Genomic DNA, 24,228 nt, shown 5'->3' with positions numbered 1-24,228 from the left:
AAGCTGACCCCAGCGGATTACTGTCTTCGAGGAGAAGGCAGTGCTGGGCAGGCCCTCAGAGAGCAGCTAGGATGTCCAGAGCCCAGGACACGTCCAGGGGAGGAGCTGTATAGCTCCTGGGAGCTAGATTTGGAAACACATGGCTGGACGCATTAAAATGTTTAGAGCAACTCTCAGAGGCGGTTAGTGACTCAAGGTCACTGAGCCAGGGGAATGTCACGGCCAGACTAACCATCGAAGCTAAGGCGCGGGCAGCTGAGAGAGATTAAGGAAGGTTTAGGGGGAACACAGTCATTTAGGGACTAGAACTGTTTAAGGACCAGGCAAACACCATACCACTTCTTAATTTTTTAAATCAAACACTTTATTTCCACATAACAAGCGCAAAAAACTCCCAAACACTTTAACAATACAATTAACGCAGTTATGAAGTCAATTATATACTACTCAAAGCCCCAAAAGGTCAATCAGCTTAACGTTCCAAACATTTCCAGACGTGGTTTTTCAAAGCTACCTTTGGTTTTTGGAAAAACCAGTATGGAAGTCAATATACATTGAATGCATTGAACAACATTTGCTTATATTAAGGTGTCCAACAACATTAGCTTACACCTGGCAAGTTGGAGCATGATCTGAAGTCATACGCTGAAATACATACACAGGTTCTGCCCCCGCAGCTCCTGCGGTGAGGAGCGAGGGCCGTGAAGGGGGAGGACAAAGGCCAGTCCAGGCTGTGGCATTTCTCGTTTTGTAACAGAGGTATGAGAGTTAACACTAGAACACTGTCAAGTCATTAAGCTTCATGTTCCAAATGGTCTCTTGCTGAGGCTTGAGATGGGCACAAATGGTGGGGAAGATGAAGTCACAGGAGAGTTTTGAGCAACAAGATCCCAAAGATGCTCAGAGAGGGTAGGAAGGAGCAAGCAACAGTTTCCCATTGTTCTCACATTATTTCAGGGTGAAATTGTGAATAAGTTCAGATAAAATGTTCAAATATTTGCTTAGATTTTTTTTTTTAACTCGGTTGCTCTATGAGAACCCTCATACATAGCAACTTTGAAACTTTCGTTATAAAAAAGAGCGTACAAATAAATTCACAAAAAAGAGACAGTTAATGTTGAGCAGCCAAAAAGTCATGGTTTATTATATCTGAAGAAAGTTCATAATTCAAACACAACCAAACTGTACATTTTACAATCACATTCTATTTGTAAACAGTTAAAAGCCACTGACTTCTTTTGCATCTTAGGACACAAACAGTTAGAATCAAGGCAATGAAATGATGGCAAATTCTGTACTGTTAAAATTTTTACCCTTGTTTAGTCTCTCTTCTTTGACTAAGCAAGCATTATAATACCATTTGTGGGCAAAAAAAGGGGGGGGTGGGGAGAAAGAAATTTTAAAAATGGTGTAACTCGTTAGTTTGCAACAACATTTAAAATTTTCTTTATACAACGAACAATTCTGTAAGCCCAATATCTTGGTTACAGTATGCATAGTTACTGATTTCGGCTTTAAGGTACAACAGTTAAACATTAACACAGTCACGAGAGCGGAAACAGAGAGCCACTTGATGGGATTACAAAAAATTATTACCTATTGATTAATAGCAAACCATCATCACTCACTAATAAAAAGACAGCATCTGAAAGCAGAATCTCAAACTCCAGCTTTAAGCATTTTTTTTGTTTTTTTTCTTTCTTTTTTTTTTGGCAGAGAAAATTCTTAAACAGAGCAATATGTAGTATCAGTGCTAAAAGTTGGGGTTTTTCTTTTTTCCTATAAGAAACTACAAGGAGTTTTTTTTTTTGTGGTTTTTTTTTTTTTGTTTTTTTAAACTGGGGAACTGGTTTTCCTGAGAACCATGCTCTTTGATTTAGGACAGGAATAGAAAAACAAAAGAACATGGCCAAATGCTGCTCCTTTTTCCCAGAGATAGAAAGCATCTTTTAAATCATCCTCCATTTTTTTTTTTTTGTCTTTTAATTTTTTTTTAAATGATGGAAGAGTAAACATTTTTTTTTCTCAAAAAACAAACAAAAAAATCTGTAAACAAGAAGGCTCAACGTGGGAACCTTCAAAACAAAATGGAAAGCCTATTCAAAGTGCAGGGCCCGTCCTGGGTGGCAGGTGGGCTGCAAGTCACAGCTGTGGCCACAGTTTTTCAAACTGCAGAGTGAAATTCTTTAGTTTTATAACATGAAAAAACTGGTGCAATACTTTCATTTATAGTCCTAAGTCAGTATCATAACTTGATCTTTTAAACTCCACGATACCACAATAAGGTAGGCAAACATCAAGGCATAGTAGAGAGCGCACACCTTAAGAACATCCTTGAGTAAACATTTACACTGGAACGGCTGCCCTCCCCATATTGCCGAGTAGACGGAGAGAACAGCCTTCAGTGCAAAGTTAAAAGCTCATACATTATCAGCCCAAGAAACTTGTTTGCAAAAAGAAGAGAAAAAGAATGAATGGGGGGGAGGGGTAGGAAGGGGGGAGAAAAAAAAAGAGAACTCAAAGGCTAAACATGATGAATATACACAAGTGAGCTCATTCTATACGGTTTAGCATGTATGGCGCTATTTGGGAGTGTAAATAGATAGATACCTTTTCACATTATAATATTGGCCTGCATGATTCAAGTATTCAAACTGATATGTTTCAGGGAAAACAAAGTGGAAAATGTGCAGAGAATAGCTGTTCCCACAGGTGGCCCCTGGCTGCAGGCGGCGAGCCCAACTTAGTGCTCCTTTCTTTTGCGGCTTGAGGTCGAAGTTCGTGAGCCTAGTCTACACTGTTACATGGACTCTCCACCCCCACCCAGGTGGTCAACAGAAAGAAAAGCATTAATGGGGGATGGGCTGCTAATTCCCCGGGGGTCGCTGCTGCTGGGAGGACCCCACAGGCTTGTGGAATAATGTGGGGTCCCCCAGAGGGAAGTGCCATGAAGGTCTCCACAGTTAGTTCCCGACAGCCCAGCACCATTCCAGTGATTGAGATCGGTCCGGCTGGAGAATGAGTGGGAACAGTCGAGGGAGCCCAGCCGGCTCTGGCTGGACCCGAGAGACTGCCAGCTGGGAGAAGGGGTCAGAGACTGACTTTGTGCAAAGAAACGACTGATCTCCTCTTCACTGGCAAACTCAGCAAGAATAGTAGTGTTCCCCAGTACACACCTGGAGGAGAGAGACACAAGCGGGCCTGGTGAAGACGGGGGGCCAGCTGCGGGGTCTGAGCCACAGTCGGGGAAAAGCAGAGGGCAGGGCACACGAGGACCCCGAGGGCCCTCCTGGCGCCCAGGGCTCTCCAGACCCAGACGTGCCACCCAGCTCTGTTGAGGCGTCAAAATCACGTCCTGTCTCCTAACTGGCAATTTAAGGGACTTTCTAGGGCCACTTTGATCTGGGGTGATGCGCTCCCTTCTGAACGCTGTCCTTGGAGCCAAAACACAGGAGGCCGCAGCTGCTCCGAGGTGCTCACTGCCTGGCCGCACGTGCCGGCCCAGGGGTGGTGCGCAGGGCCATCGGCCACGCTTCCAGCTGCCCGCGGGGGCCCTAACAAGAGGATTCTGAACCTGTGACCCCAGGGGCATTTTCCAGGCGCCTGCGCAGAATGGGCAACTTACATGTGCAGAGACTTTTGTGCCTTCACTACCTCTTCTTTTGAACTGTAGCGGACCAAAGCGCTTCCGTGTGGGAGGTTCAGGTGGAATGTTATCAGTGGGCCGTGCTGCATGCACAGAGTACGCAGAGTTGAGCCGTCAATCTAGGAGACAGAGCCGGGGAGCTGCCAGTTAGACGCACCGCCGCGGGGACCGTCCGGGGAGGCGGTCCCAGGCTGGGACTCCGGTTCTCTCTTGCCCAAGGTCCTTCACTCCTGGTGCCACTCTGCACTGGGACTCACTGCTGTCACGGGGCACAATGCCTCCCTCCCCACCTCCGCTGGTCCCAGAGCCATACCTCTGTGGCCTCTAGACTCCTGGGTATTCCCCAGATCCCCAATTCCTTAGTTAGCCATTGCCCCTGCTGTGGCTTCAGGTCTTCTCTCTTCCCTGCCCTGAGGACAGGATTCATCAAGGCACTGCTCCCTGGGGAGGAGGGGGGTGGGCTCTTATCACCCAGCCTCCAGAGGAGGGGGTCGTCCAGGGACTAAGAAAATGTTCTCATCTAAACGGGCAGACACGGTTTCTCAAAATGTGGTACAAGGACCACCTGCATTAAACTCATCTGAATGCCCTGAAATGCAGACCCCTGGTCCTAGCCCAGGTCTGCTACATGAGGGTCTGTGGGGTGAGATCTAGAACTCTGGTTTTGATCGGCTCCCATGCATTTCATAGCATGAGAACCACAGGATCAGGCCACCAGCCTGCCTGAGGTATCAGAAGACCATTCTCTGCCAGGCCTTGACATCTGTTCAGTCCGCTGAGCAGGCCCGGGCAGTCCTCATCTCAAGACTCACACCAGCATGGAAACCTTTGCTTCCATGCGACCTGGAACCAGGACACCATCCACCAGGATACCTGATCTTCTTACCTGAGGTGTAAGGTTTTTTAGAACAAGCCAATTTGTTATTCTCCCTGAGCTGCTCTCACCCCAGCTGGAACCTAAACAAGGAAGAAAAAGGACAAGTCAGTCTTGCCAGACTTTGGCCTGAATGGACTATTCAGGACAAACACAGCCCAGTTACACTGCAGAGATTCAGAAGGATCACCTGGGCTCAGGGCATCCGTCTCCTTCCTTCTTACTCACCTGTGCTTCTACCTGGGGTATGTTCCCTGAAGGCCAGGATGCCACCTCACTCCAGCTCTGACCAGCAGCTAATTCCTGGGGCACATGGCTTAGCCTCTGGGGGTGAGGGGCTCAGAGGGCTGTCAATTCAACACGGTGGGCGAGTGAATCAAAGGCCAGATGCCTTTGGGCTCTTCCCATTTATAAAGCTAAACCTATTCCCTACTTGGGGAATAGCCTAACTTCATGATCATCCAGGTGCTGGATGACTTTGCATGCACGTCCCACAGGGTGTGAAGTTAGAGGGGATTTAAGAGCCTGCGATCACCCAGACATTCCTTGTTTAGTCTGGGCTACCACAGGGGCTCTGCATCTGGCTTTCCTGTCTGGCCCCAAGGCATCGTCTCCCTCTCCCAACAGCCGAGCTCAAGACATGATCCAGTTACTCCTGTCTAAAACTGTTCAAAAGAGCCTCAGAAACCCTTTAGAAGATGGCTACATGTCACAGCTCAAGGCCGCTCAGCACTCCCTGAACACCACCCCCAACCCTGGCCAAGCTCCGACTTCAACAGGAAACCCTGTGTTTTCCCAGCTCTCGGCGCCTTGGCCTACGCTGCCCCTCTGCTGACGTGGCTGACTCACACAGGCTTCCTGATCCCGCCCGACTCTATCCACCACTGTGAGGGTCAGGGCTCCTCGGCCACCTTTATGATGCCCCCTCATCATGCACTGCCAGGGGGTGAGCTGGCACCCAGAAGATGCCTGCGGCCTGAAAGAATCGCTAACACATCACACCAAGCTAACGTGCATTAAGTAACCTGGAACAGACTCAAGTGTTCTTTTCACATAATTAAAACCTTCCCTCTAAGGAAACATTTTATGTTTTATTTCAACCAATCACTGGTCTAAAGATCGGAAATTATTATTAATGAGGTTTCACTACAATTTTCAGCCTGGAGATGAGAAAACTTCGTGCACTTGGGGGACAGGGGAGCAGATGAGCCCTGCATGTCTGTGGCTGTGTGTGCAGTGTATGCTGGGGGAGGCGGCGGGGGCGTGACCCGTGTTAGTCGTCTAGAGAAGGAGCGGGGGGTGGGAATCATTTGTCCCAGGGTTCCTAGGACAGGCTGGTTTAGGCCTGTATGGTTAATTAACAGCACCCCGTTTCACTCTGAACTGTCCCTGTTGAATCAATAAATTTTCTGATAATCCTAAGTACAGGCCAAGCTTTCACCCCAAAACAGGCCCTATCCTTAAAGGCCCAGATGGGCTGTCCCCGCTGACCCCGGGTTCGTCAGATGATACTTCTCCATGTGACGTGGTGTCAACACAAGTCTGCCACATACAGGAAGTTACTACACCGAATGAGAGGAGTTCTTGAGCAGCTTCTGAAAGGAGGGGTCCCCATTCTACTAACTTCACTGCTGACGGGTGTGTGTTTCTGGGGAAACCCAAGTAACATGGGCAAAATTTAAAGTAAAATTTAAGACTCTCAAAAGCATGACCGAAGACAGTAATGAACTAAGAATCTTATGCTGCATTACATTCTAATCCTACTTTATAGAGGACAACGCAATAGTCTCCTTCTCAGGTCTGTTAAACTAGACTGATGGTACTGGCTGGTGTTCAGTGAATGAACCACAAGAAACCACCGTCTTGCACGTTGTCTTACCTGGGGTATACCTGGCGTCAGAATTTCCCCATCCTCCACCTACTCGAAGGGGAGAATTATCCCACGAAGACAAGGGTGGCTTCTGACCAGTCAGTCCCGGAGGTGGGCGGGACGGAGCAGTGATGTTTTTAGGTGGCAGAGGGACCTTCCACAGCTCATGAGCCAGAGAGGTGTTTGTAACTGAACCAGGGGACCATGTCAATTTGGAATCACTATTTCTGGCTACTCAAAGGAGAAAAACAAAGACAGGGAGAAGGGAGAGAAACGCTTTCAGAAAAGAGAAAATTTAAGTAATTACAGTACCTATTCCTCCACTAAAAGCAGATCAAACAAAAATAAACTTTAAAAAGGAACCTGCTCCCTTGGCTCAAAACAGACTGTCTCATTAACAGTTTTAAGACTTGTGAGACCCTTAGTCCAGCTAACACAACAACACACTGAACACTGCTTTGAACTGCTCCAAAGAGCGAGTGGGAACTCCATAGCTTAACAATCATAAGGAGTCCCTCAAGACTGATCTCAGACCACTGGATTTTAGCATTTTGTGGTTCACTCATGAAAAAAGTAGCCCCGACTCAGGGAGTCAGTCCTTACAGCAAACATTCACAGCATGCCACTGGTCTGCTGGGCTTGTGGCATACTTCTCCTTCTGATCCTCACACACTCTCTACTGAGGTTCAGAGAGGGTAAGCAATGTGCCTATGGGTTCAGCGCATGGCCAGGAATACAGGAAACTAAATAAAAAAAGAAGGCTAAATAAAGAGGGGGGAGCAGAAGCCAACAGAAAAATTTTATAACTTCAGTCACCGTCAACTGTTTTTTCTACCTGATCATAAGGAGTATGTCTTTAAGCCAGCACATCTCAAACTGTGATGGGAAGACTGCTCACCACTCAGCTTACTACTGGCTTGTGACAGTACGAGAAATTCAGAGTGAGCGTTTGTAAACTTCGAGAGCACTCGGACACTGTTCTAATCCCCAAGGCTGTAATCGTTTTTCTAGCAATTTCAAGTTCCGGTTTACTGTATTTCACAAAAGTGATCCGTCTGCAAAGGACTGGGTGTTAAAAAAAATAAAAGGTCCTTCACTACAGATAGTTGAGGACTACTGCTTTGAACCAAATTACATTTAATCTCAGATGAGAATCGCTATTCAGTGAAACCTGATTATTTTAACAAATGAGGACTGGATATGATACATTTTAGAAGGGGGCGAAGAGTGTCAATACTGTCACCCCAGTTCAGAACGCACTCCCCCAGGCCCCCGAGGCGACTCCGGGCTAGCCGGGACAGACGTGGCGGCATGGCCAGGCCGGGGAGCAGGCCCACCTGAAGCGCTCTGTGCTGTGCTGCTGAGGGGAACGCTGTGGTTGGAGGCACGAATGGATGACCAGGCACTAGTTGAAGGCAGCGTGGTGTTCAAGGATGAGGACGACCCTGCACGAGGGAAGAGCCCAGTGAATCACTCGTTAGGGCAGGAGGCCGGCGTTCGGGACGCAAACGCATTCGGAGAGCCTGCAACTGGGGAGTGTGTGCCACAGAACGGACACAGGCGTCCTCAGGGCCTCGGGCACGGTGCCCACGTCGGCAGTCTCCCTCTTGCCCCCACCTGGGCCCAGGAGAGGTCCCTCTCCCACCCGTCTCCCCATACGTGTCTCTGCAACACCGGCCTTGCTTCTCAGTACCGGGCTCCATCTGCATCCCTGGCCTGTCTCTGAACTCGTGACTTCCTGCTGGGCAGCTCAGCAAGGCTCCCTGACACCGGCACCACAGCGAGCCAGGCCTTGGTTCCTCCCCACTGCGCCCCACGTTCTCCAGAACCGGGCCTCTCTTCCTACTACTGCAGGTCCCCATGATGGCTACTCTCTAGCTTCAGCTCCAGACCCGACCATTCTGTGAATCTCGGCAACAGTTCCCGCTGCTGGATCCTTTCACTAGCTATAGGGCACGAGCGCTCACTGCCCACGTTCTCCTGTGAAAGCAGTGGTTCCAGGTGTTTCCACACAGAGCCGTCGGCTAATTCAGCCATTTCAGAATGACGAGGATTCTTATCTCACCACTGTGACCTGACAAACATCTCTCAACAAACTATGTAGTTGATAGAAAGTGTTGACTGTTTGACATTTTCTTTATTACAAACTGTTTAAAGGGATAGTGGTGAGGATGTATGTTACAAAGATTTATCCTCCTTCATTTTGCTCACCTTTCCTCTATTGCATGTGTGCATGGCATTCCTGTACATGGTGAGAAATTACCCTGTGGTAGGGAGGAGGAGGATTTTATGTGATAATCCATTGCAAAGCGCATCCAAATGCATGGACCCTTAAATTGCTCTTATTTTCCCTCTGACAGACCAAGAAAGTTTCTCCAGAGGAAAGTTCTTTAATATTCAGAGTGTGAAAACAAACAATAATATAACTTCTTTCATAAGAAAGCCATTTCTTAATAACCACAATATGGCAACTTCTTATAAAAATAGGTAAATACAGTTATTGGAAAGCAAATGTCTGTTGGTTCTTTGGGTTAATGTAACTAAGTTAATATACGTGTTCACCCTATCAAGTGATAATAAATCCTCACCAATTAAAAAGTGGCTAAGAGTCACCTAAGGTGATGGAGAGTTCTGTTATCACTGTCACAGCCCCTTGGGTGTCAGGCGCTGTGTTGTGCTGGAGTGACCCCTGCTGCTCACTTTCACGTCTACCTTGAGCCCCGCTCACACGGCCCTGCACCATTCAGAAACCGTAAACTGTACCCGCCTACGTACCACTGTTCCTGTCCCTGAGGTGGTCAACTTCCCGCACAGTATTAATTGAAAGATTGTTTATGACACTGCCAGGAGTGACGTAAGGGTCAGTTTCAGGGTCAATGTTTGGATAACCTTTCCATGGTTCACCAGGGCGAAATTCTGGAAATAAAAAACTTAAAATTAGTTCAGGCCTCATCATCATCTAAAAATCCACTATTAATGATCCCAAAGTTTTATTCCTAAAGTCTATGCAATTCTCAAATATTTCCCAATATTCTCAAATTATTTTTCAACACCCTAACAGGCTGATTTAATATCACAACTAATATAAGCTGTTATTAATGAGTAACTTGCGAATTTTTGCATGAAGTAATTTCTCTGGGTTTATATATTTTTAAAAGTATATTTTAAAGTGCTTTATTACCATCACAAAGCTACAGCAACGTGGACTGGACAAAGCAGGCCCTAAGTGCATTTCTGGTGATGCCTCAGTAGGTGGAAATGCTGTCAGGTCAGTCCCCAGACACCGCTGGAGAAGAACAGTGGACACGGGTTTCCATCGTTCTTCGTGCTAGACTAACTGACCCCGCCTTCACAACACAGGCACCGGGGACAGGCCAGGCCACTCAGCAGCCAAACCCGACGCTCAGCTCACTCTCCATTTCTGTGCGCTCCCCCAACCCGTTGTGTAGTTCAGGCCAATCACACGGGACTGGGGCCAAATCATTCCTATGTCCAGAGGTACTGAAATCTTTAACGGAAACAAACTCTCACAAAAGAAGATGCCAGCATTTTACCTGGTGGCCAATTAACACTGCTAGAGCCGTTAGGCGATTTGGCACGTGGCCAGCCATCCCCTATTGAACCTGGAGGACTGGCTGGTGAAGTACTGCTGTTCATATAGTCATAGGGAACAAATGGAGACTCTTCCAGCCTGAAACCACTTGAAATAGCACCTGAAAAAGAGCGAATGGAAGGGAAGTGTGAACAAAACACACCATCACATTCATTTCTTGTAGTTTGTCAAACAGTAAAAAAACCTTTCATTAGATCTGTGGGTTCCAAACTGTGTTCTGTAGATTAGGTGAAGATGTCAGGAGCAAAAAAGCCCTGCACTTTCTTCAAGACCTCAGTCACCTCTCTCCGGCGGGGTCCTGGGCCTCAGTGACAGTATATTCATTGACAGAAGAGCGGAAGGACAGAGGGCGGAAGGAGAGAATGCGTGGTGAGGAGGTGAAGGGCCGGCATGGAAAGAGTTTGGGGGGAAAATTCCAGCCAGTGGGTGAGGCCTGCACAAAGACTAGAGGAGAAAAACTGCCACTTCTCAGGAACTGAAAGATCACTGGGTCCAAAAAATAGTAAATGGGAGAGTGAAGAACATGAAGGAGCTGGGCCCTGACCCTGAAGGACAGGGACGACCAGGACATTTTGTCTTAAATGCTTGCAATTCAAAGATCCTGAGGTGGGGTGCTGCGTGCTCTAGCTGCCCCGGCCCCACCACTGCAGACTGACCGATGCCCTGTCTGTTCCCTCAAGCCTTCACAATTGGCAACACCCTAGGACTTGGCAATGAGTTCACTGTATCTAAGGGTTTTAGGAAGGGAAGTCATACTAATACAGTTCCATTTGTTTTGAAGTCACATGTGCTGTAGTGTAGAAAAGAGAAGGAAGGCTAGCACAGAAACAGGGAGACTAGGAGACGCAGCAGATGCATAAACCAGAAAGCAGAATGGGCACTGTCCAGAGATGGACTGGATGGGGAGACTGGAGGAAGGAAGAAATCGAGAGTATCCCTTAGGCTCAAATATCCACCAACTGATGAGTACATAAACAAAACGTGGTACATGTAATCCAATTCAACTATAAACAGGAATGAAATACAGCATGCTACAACACAGATGAACCTTGAAAACATTATGCTAAGCCAAAAATGCCAGCCGTAAGAGACCAGATATTACATGCTTCCACTTACACGAAATGTCCAGTACAGACCCATCTATAGAAAACAAAAATGCTAGTTTTCACTTATGGCTAATGGAGGTGGGAGGGATGACACTTAAGGGGTTCCTTCAGGCTGACGGTGTGATGGGCACACAACTCTGAGAATGTACTAAAAGCCACAGAAGTGCACACTTTAAAAGCAGGCCTGTCCATGTAAATTATCTCAGTAAACTTTTTGAAAAAGAGAATGCCTCTTAAATTTCTAGATTCAACTTCTGGAATGGAGAGGAGCAAGGGTGAAGAAAGTGAAACCTATTAGATCCCTCTGGGGTTCTCCCGCGTACAAAAGCTTTTCCGTGTCCCCCATTTCTTGTTTGTAGAAAAAAGATTCAGCCTCCTAGACCTTCCCTGAGTTCCAAATGGCTGATTCAATTAGGGGAGCAAGGGAATGCAGAAACAAAGGAAAGGCAGTCAAGAAACAACAGTACAGCCAGGCCCTGCTTCCTCCTCCCAGGATATGTCAACAGCCCCCAGCCAGGTGGAGGGCGGAGACTGCAGGCTGAGCACGAACACCGGACCCCAGAGGACGGACCAGAAGGCGAGTGGCCGAGATTCCCGAGCCACCACCGTGTTATCTCACCACCCACCATAGGACGGTAATACCCCTGCAGTCTACCCCCTCAATTCTGCCTATAAAAAACCTCTTCCCCTGAAAACCATGGCGAGTTGGGCTTTTTGAGCACCAGCTGAACATTCTCCTTGCTTGGCCTTGCAATACGCTATCCCAAACTCCGACATTTCCGTTTGTTTGGCCTCACTGTGCGTCAGACACACAAAACTGGATTTGACAACAAAAGGAAAGTGTCTTGTCTGTTGCAGATTTTGAAATAGATATGAGGAAAGTTTTGGTTCATGGACCCAGGGCTGCTCCAGCTATGAGCTTCTGGTAAAACACAGGACCTCATGTCACTCACTGGTGGGCACTAACGCATCCCTGACTTGAATCAGTGATCCCACCAACTCCACTGCCCTCCCTTCTCTGGAGTCCTCATCGAGCTATTACTTTTATCTGCGTGAGCTATGTATCTTAGCTGAATTAAAGTCACTTGGAAATAAAGTAGGCTATATAAAGTAGTAGTTCTAAGTAATATAGTGAGTAAGCATGATTGCCAAATTTCAAGTGATTAATTCTTATGCAAGAACCAGCAATAATAAAAGCACTCCCTGTCCTCCGCTTGTTAAAAAGAAACACTTTCTACTTATTAAAACTTCATTTTGTTAAAAAGGAAAATAGACGTGACTTAAGTGTTAGCCATGGTCCAATTACATTCTATCAGTCACTATATGGGAGAACATCAGAAAAATGAAACATAAAATTTATGTGGGAGGTTTTAGTTTAAGCAAATAGAGCTGGATTTACACTGGAGAAATGTCCCTGTCTTACAGGGAGGGCACTCATGACATAACAATGATGGCAAGAGCAATAACGAGGAAGGCTGAGACCCACTGGTCACTTACATATCTAACCCTGGTTAGTGCTTAAGTGCTTCAGAGATATTGCCTTACTCATCCTCAAAACACCACAAGGGGTACTATTATTACTCCCATTGAGCAGATGATGGACTGAAGCTCAGAAAGGTTAAGTTACTTGCCCTTGCCGTAGCTAATACGTAGCAGAGCTAATACACTGCAGTTAAGTGTTGATTCTAGAACCCGTATTTCTTTTGACATTTTTATCATTGTCTCAGCTGCCACTTTTAAGGGAAATTCCATATGTAACACAACACTGAGAGGCATGTTAGCTTAGAATTCAGGGCTGCTTGATTCACAGTTCCAATGTTCCTTCAATTACATGGCAATTTCACCTTCAATTTCGGGTAATCATCAGTCCAGTGTGTACAAAGCAGCAACCTGACCTTTAAGCCAAAGTTAGTCAAAGTTTTAAGAGAAAATCCAATGGAGAAAGGAATCGATGTCACAAAATATCCTTTTAATACTAAACAGGGGAACATAGATCTGATGTTACTTAAGTTAGAAAACAACTCTCTCCTAGCTCTTCCTTATTATCTAAAATCACTAAATCCTGTCAATTTTGCTTCCTACATAAACTCTTTTTTTCTGTGATCACAAAGATTTTGGAATCATTTTGTTTTGGGTTCCCTGTATATAGCATACAGTCAGGTTTTACTTTGGGATTCAATAAGAATTTCTTTTAATAAATTAGTCTGACCCACTTACATTAATCAAATTGATATATATTTTGTTTTAGTTCTTTCATATAATTTTATATGATACCTTTTATTTCTTTATAAGCAACAGCCCTCAACTCTGAAATAAACGTATTCCTGCTCTTGAACACTGTACTTTTCTCTGGGCGACGAGGAGCAAGGGGTCTTATAAACTGGTGAAGAAAACAGAATCATGGGACCATAAAGTATGAAGTATCACAAACACCCCAGAGCCCAGTCCAACCCTCACTGCTCCACAACTCTGGGGTTCAATGTCGTTGTCTCCACTCTACCCCCTGGTGTTGTGACTGTGGGAGGTGCACAGTGAAGGGTTAGCACAGCAGGGCTAGGCTGCACATGGCAAAGAGCTCCAAGACCAGCCCTTGACGGTTGCTGGGCTCCTGTAGCTCACAGAGGAGCCTGTCAGCTGCCAGATAAGAGCTCCTTTGCATAACCATGGCCATGCAAGAGTTTCTGATAACAACGGGACTTGTGGTGAACATCTATTCTTCTGTGCATGGGGCCTGGGTCATGCTCTTTACGTCTCAACACACAGGGAACCCAAATCAAAATGATTCAGAAATCTTTGCCATCACAGAAAAAAAGAGTTACATATGTAGGGTCTGCAGGGTGCTGGAGGCTGACACATAAGTGTGTTCCACGACTATACAATTGACTCCTGATAAAAACTGAGGACGCTAAGGCCGAGTGAGCGTCTCTGCCTGGCAATACTTTGTACATGTTCTCACACACTGCTGCGGGGAGAATCAAGTCCAAGAGATCGCACTGAGAGGGGACGACAACGAAAGCTTCTCTTAGTTTCTCCTGGACTCTCTTCTATGCACCTTTTGCCTTTGTTGATTTTAATCTGTATTCTTTCGCTGTAACAAACCATAACCATGAATATTATAGCTTTTCTGAGTTCTGTGAGTTCTTTAGGAAAACTAGTGTACCTGGGGATCTCTGACACAAACAGTTCTCTTGACTTTGCCCTTTCTTCTCAGCTCCACAACTATCTTGCTAGCCTGCTAAGCTTCACTAGATGGAGATAAAAATAGAACCCACGTAAGACTGTGATGCAGGTTATCAGAGCCAGCCAAACCTTTCCCACAGGCCTCTCCTGTCTCCAGGCTCAGCCCATCTCTGACATGAGCCCGAATACTGCGATCAGATCATTCGCCCTTAAAAAAAATGATCTCCACACTCCTCTGCTACTATTAGAAAAACAGCCCCCATTTTCTATAGCACAGAACTACAAATGCCAATAGGGCCAACCAGGTTTTATAAACAAGTGAAGCAAGTTGCCTTTAGAAAAAAAATCCCACGGTCCTTCCTCAAGCAGAAACACAATTTCAGGGAAATATCCCTCTGGTTAGGGAGTATAGAAAAATATTTCCCCACCAGGGGGAGGGGAGTGGGAAGAATGAGAAAGCAGCCACTCGGCTCGGGATGGTGACAGCTCTGGAGCTGGGCGCCGGCAGATCTTTCCATTCTGCAGAGAGGCCAGAAATCTGAACACGAAACTTCGCAAACGTTTAAATGGATGCTGGTTCCAAAAAACTTATTTTCAAAATGGTGAGGGTCTAACAGCACGTAACACACAGACCCGCCATTTGGGGATCGCTCCTAAAATACATGAAGTTAGATCCCGATTTTACTCTTATAAGGCAAAAAGAACAAATGGCACCAAAATATTGATAATAGAAATAAAATGATTAGCATTTCTCTTTGTAATGTAAGGAAAACAGAAAACAAAGAATGTGCCTGAGAAGAAGCCTCTAGATCTCCACCAGGACGAAGAGACGCAGCAAGAGACGGAAAAGAACCACGGGGCAAACAGGAGGAGTTCAGGGAGAAAAGGACAGTATAAACAACCAGAGCTACTATGGTATGAAAAGCACCTTCGTTAAACAGACTGAAAAGCTTAAAACACAAAACCACCACCTTTTAAAACCTGAAATTTAGAGGGAATTTAGCCAGTATTTTTCAGTAACTATCCTTCAAAAACTGTGAATCACCATACTGTATGCTTGTAACTTGTGTAATACCGTACATCAACTCTACGTTAAATTAAGAAAAAAGAATAGGAACCTACACTGAAGTAAAAGAAAAGCATCAACTTCCTCGTTATTTTGAAGAGAATGTTACTAGAATATGTTCATTAGACTGCTATGTATACAGGTATAAAAGTATTTATTGTCTAAGCTAATTACTAAAAAAATCAAAAATTCACTGCTCACATTCCAGGTTTATGCAGAATTAAACAATAAAATGCATGGTAAAAAAATGATAAAAAGCAGATAAAAGTTTAAAAAAAGAGAAGATAAAGCACAAAATGTAAAGTTACTAATTGAATTGAATGAAAACAATAATAGAAGATACCACCACCCACTACTTGCATGTCTCATGCCAGGCAATGAGACAGGAGCTTTATGTTATCTCTTTCAATCCTCAGTAATTCTACGATGCTTCCTTTCCACTTCACAGATGCAAACACTATGCAAGAACTAGGATCAAATTCCAAGTCTGACTTCAAAATCTATGCCACATTGATGACATGCCATCTATACAATGCATACTATACACTGGTATGGCATACCAAGCACTTGAGAATATGAAACATATTATACCTACAACAGCAGAAGGAAATACTTCATTTTTACAAAGAAACTGAGGCTCAGACATGTGAAGCAGACATTTTAACCTGAGAAGACAATCATATGGTAGAAACACTTCTCTGGGTCTCCACTTCCTATCTCTCCACCCATTCTCCTCCAGGTTTCTTTACTGCCAGTGGCTCCAAGATTCTGTCCTTATTCCCTTCTCCATCAGTCTGGGCAACCTTGTCCATGTCCACAACATCAACATTCTGATGAACACCAAGTCTTACTTCAGCCCAGATTCTTCTTTTGAGTACTAGGCCTCTACTGGGCCATTTCCAAAATATTAACACCACACTCTGAAATCAATCCATTACCTGCCCCAGCCGGCCTGTTTCATTTCCTACATTTCCTCTACCAATAAGCGCATTATCGTCCACTCATCCTTTCACCTAACAAAGGTTCCCCGAGCGCTGCAATGCGCCCAATGGGACTAGGTAAGCAAAGAACAGACTCACTCCTCCCTGTGACGGAGACAGGCCCAGATGGATACTTACAGAAGACAGACATGCATAAGAGGTGCTATTCAAGCACAAAGCCTGGAGGAGGCTACTTGGGAACAACCTTTGAGCCCAGGGTGAGGTACAAGATTGGACTGAGGAAGGAGATAAATGGGAGGCGCATTAAAGATAATCATGTCTTTGCAGAATGAGCGAAGTTAGTTACCCAGTCCTTTTGTCTTTAATTCTAATGCTCCCTTCAATGCACTCCCTCTTCTCATGTCTGTTTCCCTCTTTCTCTCTGACTCCTTGAAGCCTTGGGCACCTTTAGGTGGCCACATGCTTCAGGTTTAGAGTGACTTTGCAGGCACAGAAGTTTTCCTTGACTGCTCCCGCCTACTACAGCAGCTGTACCCTGCTCCCCTTCTCTCGCTCAGGCTGTCAACCCCCAGACATGCCCGTGTGGCAGAGCTCACCAGGTTATCCTGTCTCTGAACTTTTCTCACGCCACCTATTCCATGCTGTTCTTTCTCCAGTCCTTTGGTAAACTCTCGAAGACTCGGCTCAGAGGAGCCCGTTTAAAGCCTTTGCAGACCCGCCACACCCATGGTTTGTTATTCCTTACTCACTTTTCCACTGGATTTACTTTCTTATACTGTTTCTCCTTTTATATGTATTAATTCTAAGAGCACCTGTCACAGCAAACTAAAGTTGTTCACACGTTTATTTTTGCTACCAAACAATGAGGGCCTTCAGAGCAAGTACTTTTACTTGCATACTCAATTGTATGCGTGTATGTACACGTGTACCTATGTATTCCAGGTGACTGAGCACAGCTCTTGGAAAGCAGAAAATGTTTCATTAACATTTACTAAATAAATGGATAAGAAATTGTCAGAAATCAAGTTTGCTTTTTTTTAATGGTGGAAGTCTTTAATCCCTTACATCAGATTAAACTGAATAAATATTAAGTAGAACATTAAAACAATAAAATAAGAGCAAAAAACTTAACGACCATCTAAAGAGGGAGCAAGTAAAAAAATAAATGTGCTCCAACCTCTCTTTTTCACAATAGCACAATGAAGGTCTTTTACTTTATTTTAACTAAGATTCAATAACTAATAAAGCACTTTTTAATAATGAGGAAAGGTTCTTAAGAGAATTTAACTATGAAGATATATATTTAAAAATTAGGCCTAAATTTAGTATTTGACAGTTTTTAAATAAAAAGTCAGAATATAAGAATGTATCTTATACCATGTTTGCTGGAGTTTTGATCCAAAGATGTGTTCACAGAAATGCTGTCCACTGTAGTCCACTTCCTTAGTCTTGACTGTGGCTCTTTAATACTGTTCATATCCATATTTACATTCAAGTTTGAGTTCAAGCCTAAAAATAGATAACAATTTTTAAAAACCACTTTATAAAAATATAGCACATTCTCCTTCTGGTACCACAACTTTCATTTTCTAAAAAACGTATGCAGTTAATCTAATGTTTTCAATCCTGTCTAATATTCCTTAATAAATATCCTGCAAATGTGGCACAGCCAAATGATTATAGACAAAGGCAAGGCAGGCAGGACAGACACTCTGGGCTCCTGGCCAAGGTCACGCAGAAACGATGTCAGAAGAAAGAGCCTGCCTAGGGTACCACAGAAAGCAACACACAGAAATTCTAAAGAGCTAGCTAATACTCAATAATACACATTTTTAAACCACAAAACTGTCAGTACTATACTTGCATTAACTGTGGAAAACTACTCCTATAATTTTGATTATTTTTAAATTTCCTAGCAAAATAAGAGAAAATTCTAAGGCAGCGAAGTATTTGTTTAGCTACTAAAATATATCTCTTTAGGAACTTCCCAAGAGTACCATGCATGAAAAATTACAAATGACCATGTTCAGTCGCTAACTTTTGCTTGTATAAACAACAATTTTCAACTGCCTGACCCACCAAAGGATACTGTTATTTAAAAGTAAAACTGTCCTGCTGTAAGGGCAGGAAATGTACCCAAGGGCGAAATTCTTGTATCCCAAGGTGCAACTTACTTGATTAGCTAGTGACACATATCAGCCTTAGATATTCTCTTGGAACAAAGATGGAAATTTCTATCTTAGTCACTGACCATTAAGCCAGTGTTTCTTGAAGTGTGATCCTGGGCACCATCATCTACAGAATAATCTGAGATGCTTGTTAAAAATGAAAACTTTCCAATTCCCTGCTTCTACTGCAGGGGGCACAGGTTTGATCCCTAGTTTGGGAACTAAGATACCACAAGTCATGCAGTGAGACCAAAAAAAAAAAAAAAAATAATTGATGATAAATGTTTTCTTTAGCAGAAGTACGCACAGGGTAAGAAATTAAAAGAATATAAATGGGCACACAATGAAAAATAAGTCAAGATGAGTTCTTAGAAAGTATGTGAGGTTCTATTATTTCTCTGCTTAAATCTTTCCAGTGTTGAAATCTACACTAACATTCTGCATGCCACAAAATAAAAAAGGAAATAAATTTTAAAAAAGAAAGAAAAATTTTCAGCAAGAGCCAGAAACTTTGTTTAATACATCCAAATGGTTCTTAATCTAAAGTTTCAAAATAAATGGTTTTTTAAGATACTGGGTCTGGTGAAGAGTCCATGTGATACCAGGTCAAACTTAAAACTTTAATAATATAAATTCGCTAGTATCATCCCTATTTGGAGAAAGTAATTAAATTTACTGCCCTCTGGACTCACCATTTAGACCCAGTAATCGGAAAGCTTTTTAGGTAAAGGTTTAGACAGTAAATATCTTAGATTCAGTGGGTCACACGGTCCGAGTGTCTTTATGCAACTCTGTTGTAGCACAAACGCAGCTAGGAAATACATTAACAAAAGGGCATGGCTATGTTCCAATAAAATTTTATTTACAAAATCAGGCAGCTAGACAAATTTGACCAATGGGCTGTAGTTTGCCAGTGCCTGATTTAGACCACCACACTGGCACTTGCCTGGGTTAAAGCAGACTTCCTTAATCAGGAAAAAGTCTCTTGCTCTACGGCCAGCCAGGATAGGAAATTGCTCATTTAGAAACTTATCTCCTCAGTGGCCCAATCTATATGCTCAGTATGTAATCACACAGTGAGAGTCACTTCCTTTCTAGTGAGACCAAAACCTCTCAATGTACACCTGGGTATTCTTTTATCACCATACTGCTGTCTCTGGGAGGACATGGCTTCTATGATATTCGCCTAACAGACAAAGGAATGTAAAAAGATTGCTAACAACTCCTGAAACTGGAAGTTCCATCAGTGTCCTAGCGGAGTCCACAGTGAAAGCAGGCAGAGCTGAGTCATGTATCAGGTCCAGCCAACACGAATCGGGAGCAGGGACAACAGCAGGCCCAACCTCCGCCCACAGCCCAGAACATGCTAGTTAACTGAACGTCTTCAACAAAGTTGGGCGAGTAACCAAAGAAGCTGGTTTACAAAAGAGAAAGAAAAAGGGAAACGAACAAGGTGTGAATGATCAAAGGTCAAAAGATACTCAAAGGCACAAGAAGAGAAGGGACCTAAGGAAGGAGAAGACATATATACCTGAAATTCCCAGAGGGAATAAAAAACCTGGAGACATAATAAGAAAAGAGGGGTTGGGGGGAAGCAAATGTAAATGCAATAAAAGCAATTCCTTCTCTCATACCTATTTTTTACATTTTTGCCAGTAATTTATTGTAAACATTTAAACAATAGTTACAATTTCAGATATGACTGTTCCAAGTTATTTCTACAAAGCAGCAAAGCTCAAAATTTCTCTGGCGTGCTCTAATAATTTCAGTCCTCCCCTCCCCTTCCTATCCTATGATGAAGATATCTGAGTCTTAAAAAGAAATATATTTATGCTAACTCATTTCAAACGAGCACGCTGCTGTGCTGTGCTCAGCAGTGTCTGACTCTCTGTGACCCCGTGGACTGCAGCCCACCAGGCTCCTCCATCCATGGGATTTCCCAGGCAACAATACTGAAGTGGGCTGCCATTTCCTTCTCCAGGGGATCTTCCTGACCCAGGGATTGAACCACGCCTTTTGCATCTCCTGCACTGGCAGGCGGATTCTTTCCACTGTACCACCTGTGCATGGGCTTTGTGAAATGTGTGATTTTCTTGAACAGAGACAGATGTTCCTGAAGTATGAAGAGAGGCTAATGCTGGAAGAAGCGTGGCCACTCAGAGATGAAGCAGCTAAAGAACCACATGGTGCTCATGAGAGAACAAGTGGACAGGTCAGACAGCAATATGTCAACTTGTGATCACCAAACACCAGCCCAATGCTTTGGCCAAGGAAAAACCCACCTATAGGGAAGTTGCTGAAAGCATTTATTGGTGATGGCCCTTTTTGCAGCTCAGGTGTAGTGTGGGGCATGACATTTTCAAGGAAAGACTTCATGGCTGGCTGATGGAGTGACTGCTGCTGAGATGGCGGAGTTTGTTGCTTCACCAACAGGTTTGGATCAAGTTGACGAGATTGTTGCATCATCTGCTGCTGCACGCTAAGAGGTCGACCCTTAAAACAACAAAATGATTGGGAAGTTGTGGAGAGAAGTCTTTACGGATACCTTCGATCCCCCCTTCATTTTTGAATTCAGTTCCTTCTCATCAGGAAGGTGAAGAATCATTGTCCACCAGTTAGTAAGACCTCTAGGCAGACAGAAGACTTAATAATGTTTTCCATTATATTTTAATAAAGGCATTTCAACTGCCTTGTCAGGATGACAATGGAAGCGATCTAAGTTGAGTGTGAGAAGCAAGGGGAAGGATGGCACCTACCTGCTGGTCTTGCTGCTGCCGGTTCCCAGAAGGCACGCTTCTCTGACTCTGCGCCCTTTGCTGCTGCGCTAACAATCGCTGGGAGGAAAAGTGCAAACAGGTCGTCAGCATCACAGCATCACAGACAAGCGTGCCGCAGAGTGACTGTGGCAGAGCGGCCTACAAAGGCACGGCTCCATCTAGTTGATGCCAACACGCCCTGCCTCATCCAGTATCATCTCTGGACTGGAGACTGTCCTCTGGAGGACTCTGGCCTCCAGCCATTCTGCTGAATTCAGTCCTTTGCTCAATCCAAACTTCCACTTCATCAGGTAAATGTTTTCTGGTCATCCTACTCCCACGGCCACCCCAGACTTGGCTGGGCTTGCTCACACCGCACTCTGCCCTTCCAGTTTACCATCTGCCTTCACTTAAGAGACTAGAAGCTCCCTGAGGGTCACGACTATGCTTGCTTTGTCTACTGACACTTCCTGCTCAGACTCTAGCGTGGAGTTTACAGTAGACAATGAATGTATACTGAATATGGCTGTTATTCTGTTCTACTTACCTGTAACTGGGAGATCTGAGAAAGCTGGTTTAGTTGGGATAGCTGGTTCAGCATGGCTACCTGTTGAGGGCCAAAGAGCGGATTCAGGCCACCGTTGTTTGGTGCATACTTCAGCAATGAAACTGGAACCTGAGGATCACAGTGGTTAAGTTAACTATGTTGATAAAAGAAACTCAAGCTAACAAAACATACTATGTGTTTTAAAATATCAGTAGAGCAATTACACTTGTGGATTATTACAGCGGGGCGGGGGGGGGGGGGGGGCGGCGGGGGGTGTTCTTTCTGGCTTCATTAATTTTTTGTTCCCATGTATTTTCATGGGTTAAGTAAAAAGTGGCAGTGATGAATCTTCAGAGAGTTAATTCATACTGCTACTGCCATTCTCCCCGCAAGGTACTTTATGAAAGAGAATGATAGATTTGAGATTTAAATTTTCTTTAACTCATTTGCTGCACCCTACCCACAACCCTTTGTACTAATAACTCATTCAGAATTAGCTGCATAAGTGGCCAATAAATAATCCGACGACCAACCAGTCATCTCATTCAAATATAAATTTATTTGAGGTTCTACTCCAGGTAAACAGTAGAGAATCGAGCAGAAAAGCTTCTTCACCTGAGGGGAGAGTAATGGAGGAGGCACTTGAGCACGGAGATTAGGCTGAGATGAGCTGAGAGGCTGTGCTGGAGGCTGCTGCATGCCCCGGGGTTGTGCTGCTGTGTTCCCGACACCGAACATACTGGGATTGCCATTCTACGAAAACAAACCACCACCACCAAATAACACTGGGTTCTTCAGGGGCTGACATCTCATTACCACACACTGTAATACTGATCTAAACACAGCAACTACATGTAAGAGAGCTCTTATTACTTATACAAATCAACAGAGAGCCTGAAATACACGTGTGGACTTACCTGTCTAACAGAATTCAAGTTTTGCATACCCAGCCCTGCTATGGAGCCCAGGGCCTGGTTAGGTAGTGCACTATTTGAAGGGGGAAGCTTCATGCTTTGACTGGACATAAACTGCATGTTTTGGGATTCATCTGCTACAATGCCATCCTGATTGGACAGACAGAAAGACGTGCAACACCAGCCAAGCAAACAAGTGGAAGGGAGAAATCATTGCAGCAACAGGAGAGAAGTCACATGACATTCCAGCATCAACAGGAAACAGGTAGAAAACAGAAGAGATCAGATTAGTGTTAATTCTAGAGCACACAAAAAGAACCAAACATATTTTACGGGATTAAGAGGAAAATATAAATACAATCCCTGTGATAAACTGTGACATAAAAGGACAATGAACTACATGTCCAGTAATATTTGGAACTGGGTTATAACACTTCATATTATATTAAATGTTCTAAACTATTAATGAGAAATTATGCCATTAAGTGTATTGCTTTCTTGGCCATGGGGTAAAACAAGACAGAAAACAGACAAGACAACTTACCTTATCAAAATAAGGACTGCGCTCCATGGAAGACTCTTTGGAAATCTGAGGCCGAGAACCAGGGCCTTTCCCGACCGTTCGATTGTAATCACCAATATTTAGGCTATGTTTATCTATCTCCATTCGTTTGTCTTGTAACATTCCTAACAAATGCAGGAGATTATGTCATCAAGTAGGAAGAGAATTAACCTAGTTGGTTTCAGATAAATTTACAATAGAAAGAGAAATATTCACTTCCAAACCAAAATGACTTCTGCCTTGACATGTGAAAAATGCACTAGCATTTAATAAATCTTATATTCCTCACAAGTTAGGTTTAGCAGACACTATCATTTTATTGAATCAAGTAACTTGAAAACAGACTAGTAAACAGAAAGGTAAGACATCGCTGGTCATCTCAACTCTGCTTAATTTTATAATAACAACATAGTTTCTAGTAACAAACAGAAACAGCACCACAACAAACCATCCAGTAGATGTCTACAATGTGCCAGGCACTGTTGTGAACATGCATTTCTCATTTAATGCTTATAACTCTACTACCATCACCCTCATTCAGCCAATGGAAAAGATCTTCCCCTCCCTAAGGGCATGCTTTGCTCTCCTCACCGACTTCTCTGCAATAAATATGACCTCCTCTCATGGTATCCCTGTGTCTAGCAAAAATCTGTGCTCGAAAGAGCCAGCTCCCAGGCTACCATCCTAAGCAAGTCTCTAACTTCACATCCTCACCATATTATGCCTGTCCTGAGTCCTCCTCTCTCCACAGCTGAGCCCGCTTCTTTGTCTTTCTTTGATGTTGGGATGTACTCAGTGTGTTCAAGGTTTCAGTCTTTCAAGTCTCTTCAAACTGGCCTCCCTGAGGCTTGTTCACCGTCACGGCGACCCTTAAATACCAACGCCTACTCTGACTCGAAGCCTGTGCTCACTGGCACATCTTTAACTGCCGGCAGGTGCGGTCACTTGGGACGCCCCTTCGTCACTTCTAACTGGAGAAACCAAG

The 24,228-nt window shown here is 44.3% G+C and overlaps 1 protein-coding gene across 13 annotated transcripts in view; it reads right to left on the bottom strand.

Moving 5' to 3' along the window:
* Positions 1-1,111: 1,111 nt before the first annotated feature.
* The window catches only part of TNRC6A (trinucleotide repeat containing adaptor 6A), a 218,348-nt gene continuing 195,231 nt past the window's right edge, over positions 1,112-24,228 (bottom strand). For 10 of the 13 annotated variants that reach the window (XM_070461055.1, XM_070461053.1, XM_070461052.1 and 7 more), the window contains 14 exons: positions 23,226-23,368; positions 22,685-22,831; positions 22,383-22,520; positions 21,768-21,896; positions 21,221-21,298; positions 20,747-20,957; positions 17,674-17,805; positions 9,945-10,103; positions 9,166-9,306; positions 7,728-7,835; positions 6,400-6,621; positions 4,533-4,603; positions 3,626-3,765; positions 1,112-3,176 (listed from right to left, as the gene is read on the bottom strand). In XM_070461055.1, coding sequence (XP_070317156.1) covers positions 2,801-3,176; positions 3,626-3,765; positions 4,533-4,603; positions 6,400-6,621; positions 7,728-7,835; positions 9,166-9,306; positions 9,945-10,103; positions 17,674-17,805; positions 20,747-20,957; positions 21,221-21,298; positions 21,768-21,896; positions 22,383-22,520; positions 22,685-22,831; positions 23,226-23,368 — 2,195 coding nt within the window. In that variant the 3' untranslated portion in view covers positions 1,112-2,800. Of the gene's footprint in view, positions 3,177-3,625; positions 4,088-4,532; positions 4,604-6,399; positions 6,622-7,727; positions 7,836-9,165; positions 9,307-9,944; positions 10,104-17,673; positions 17,806-20,746; positions 20,958-21,220; positions 21,299-21,767; positions 21,897-22,382; positions 22,521-22,684; positions 22,832-23,225; positions 23,369-24,228 lie in introns of those variants that run through there. The other 3 variants (XR_011485467.1, XM_020908461.2, XM_070461057.1) reach the window with 3 other exon arrangements.

This window comes from Odocoileus virginianus, chromosome 33 (genome assembly GCF_023699985.2).
Source record: "Odocoileus virginianus isolate 20LAN1187 ecotype Illinois chromosome 33, Ovbor_1.2, whole genome shotgun sequence".
NCBI lineage: Eukaryota > Metazoa > Chordata > Mammalia > Artiodactyla > Cervidae > Odocoileus > Odocoileus virginianus.
This window is presented reverse-complemented; position numbering and strand designations above follow the sequence as displayed.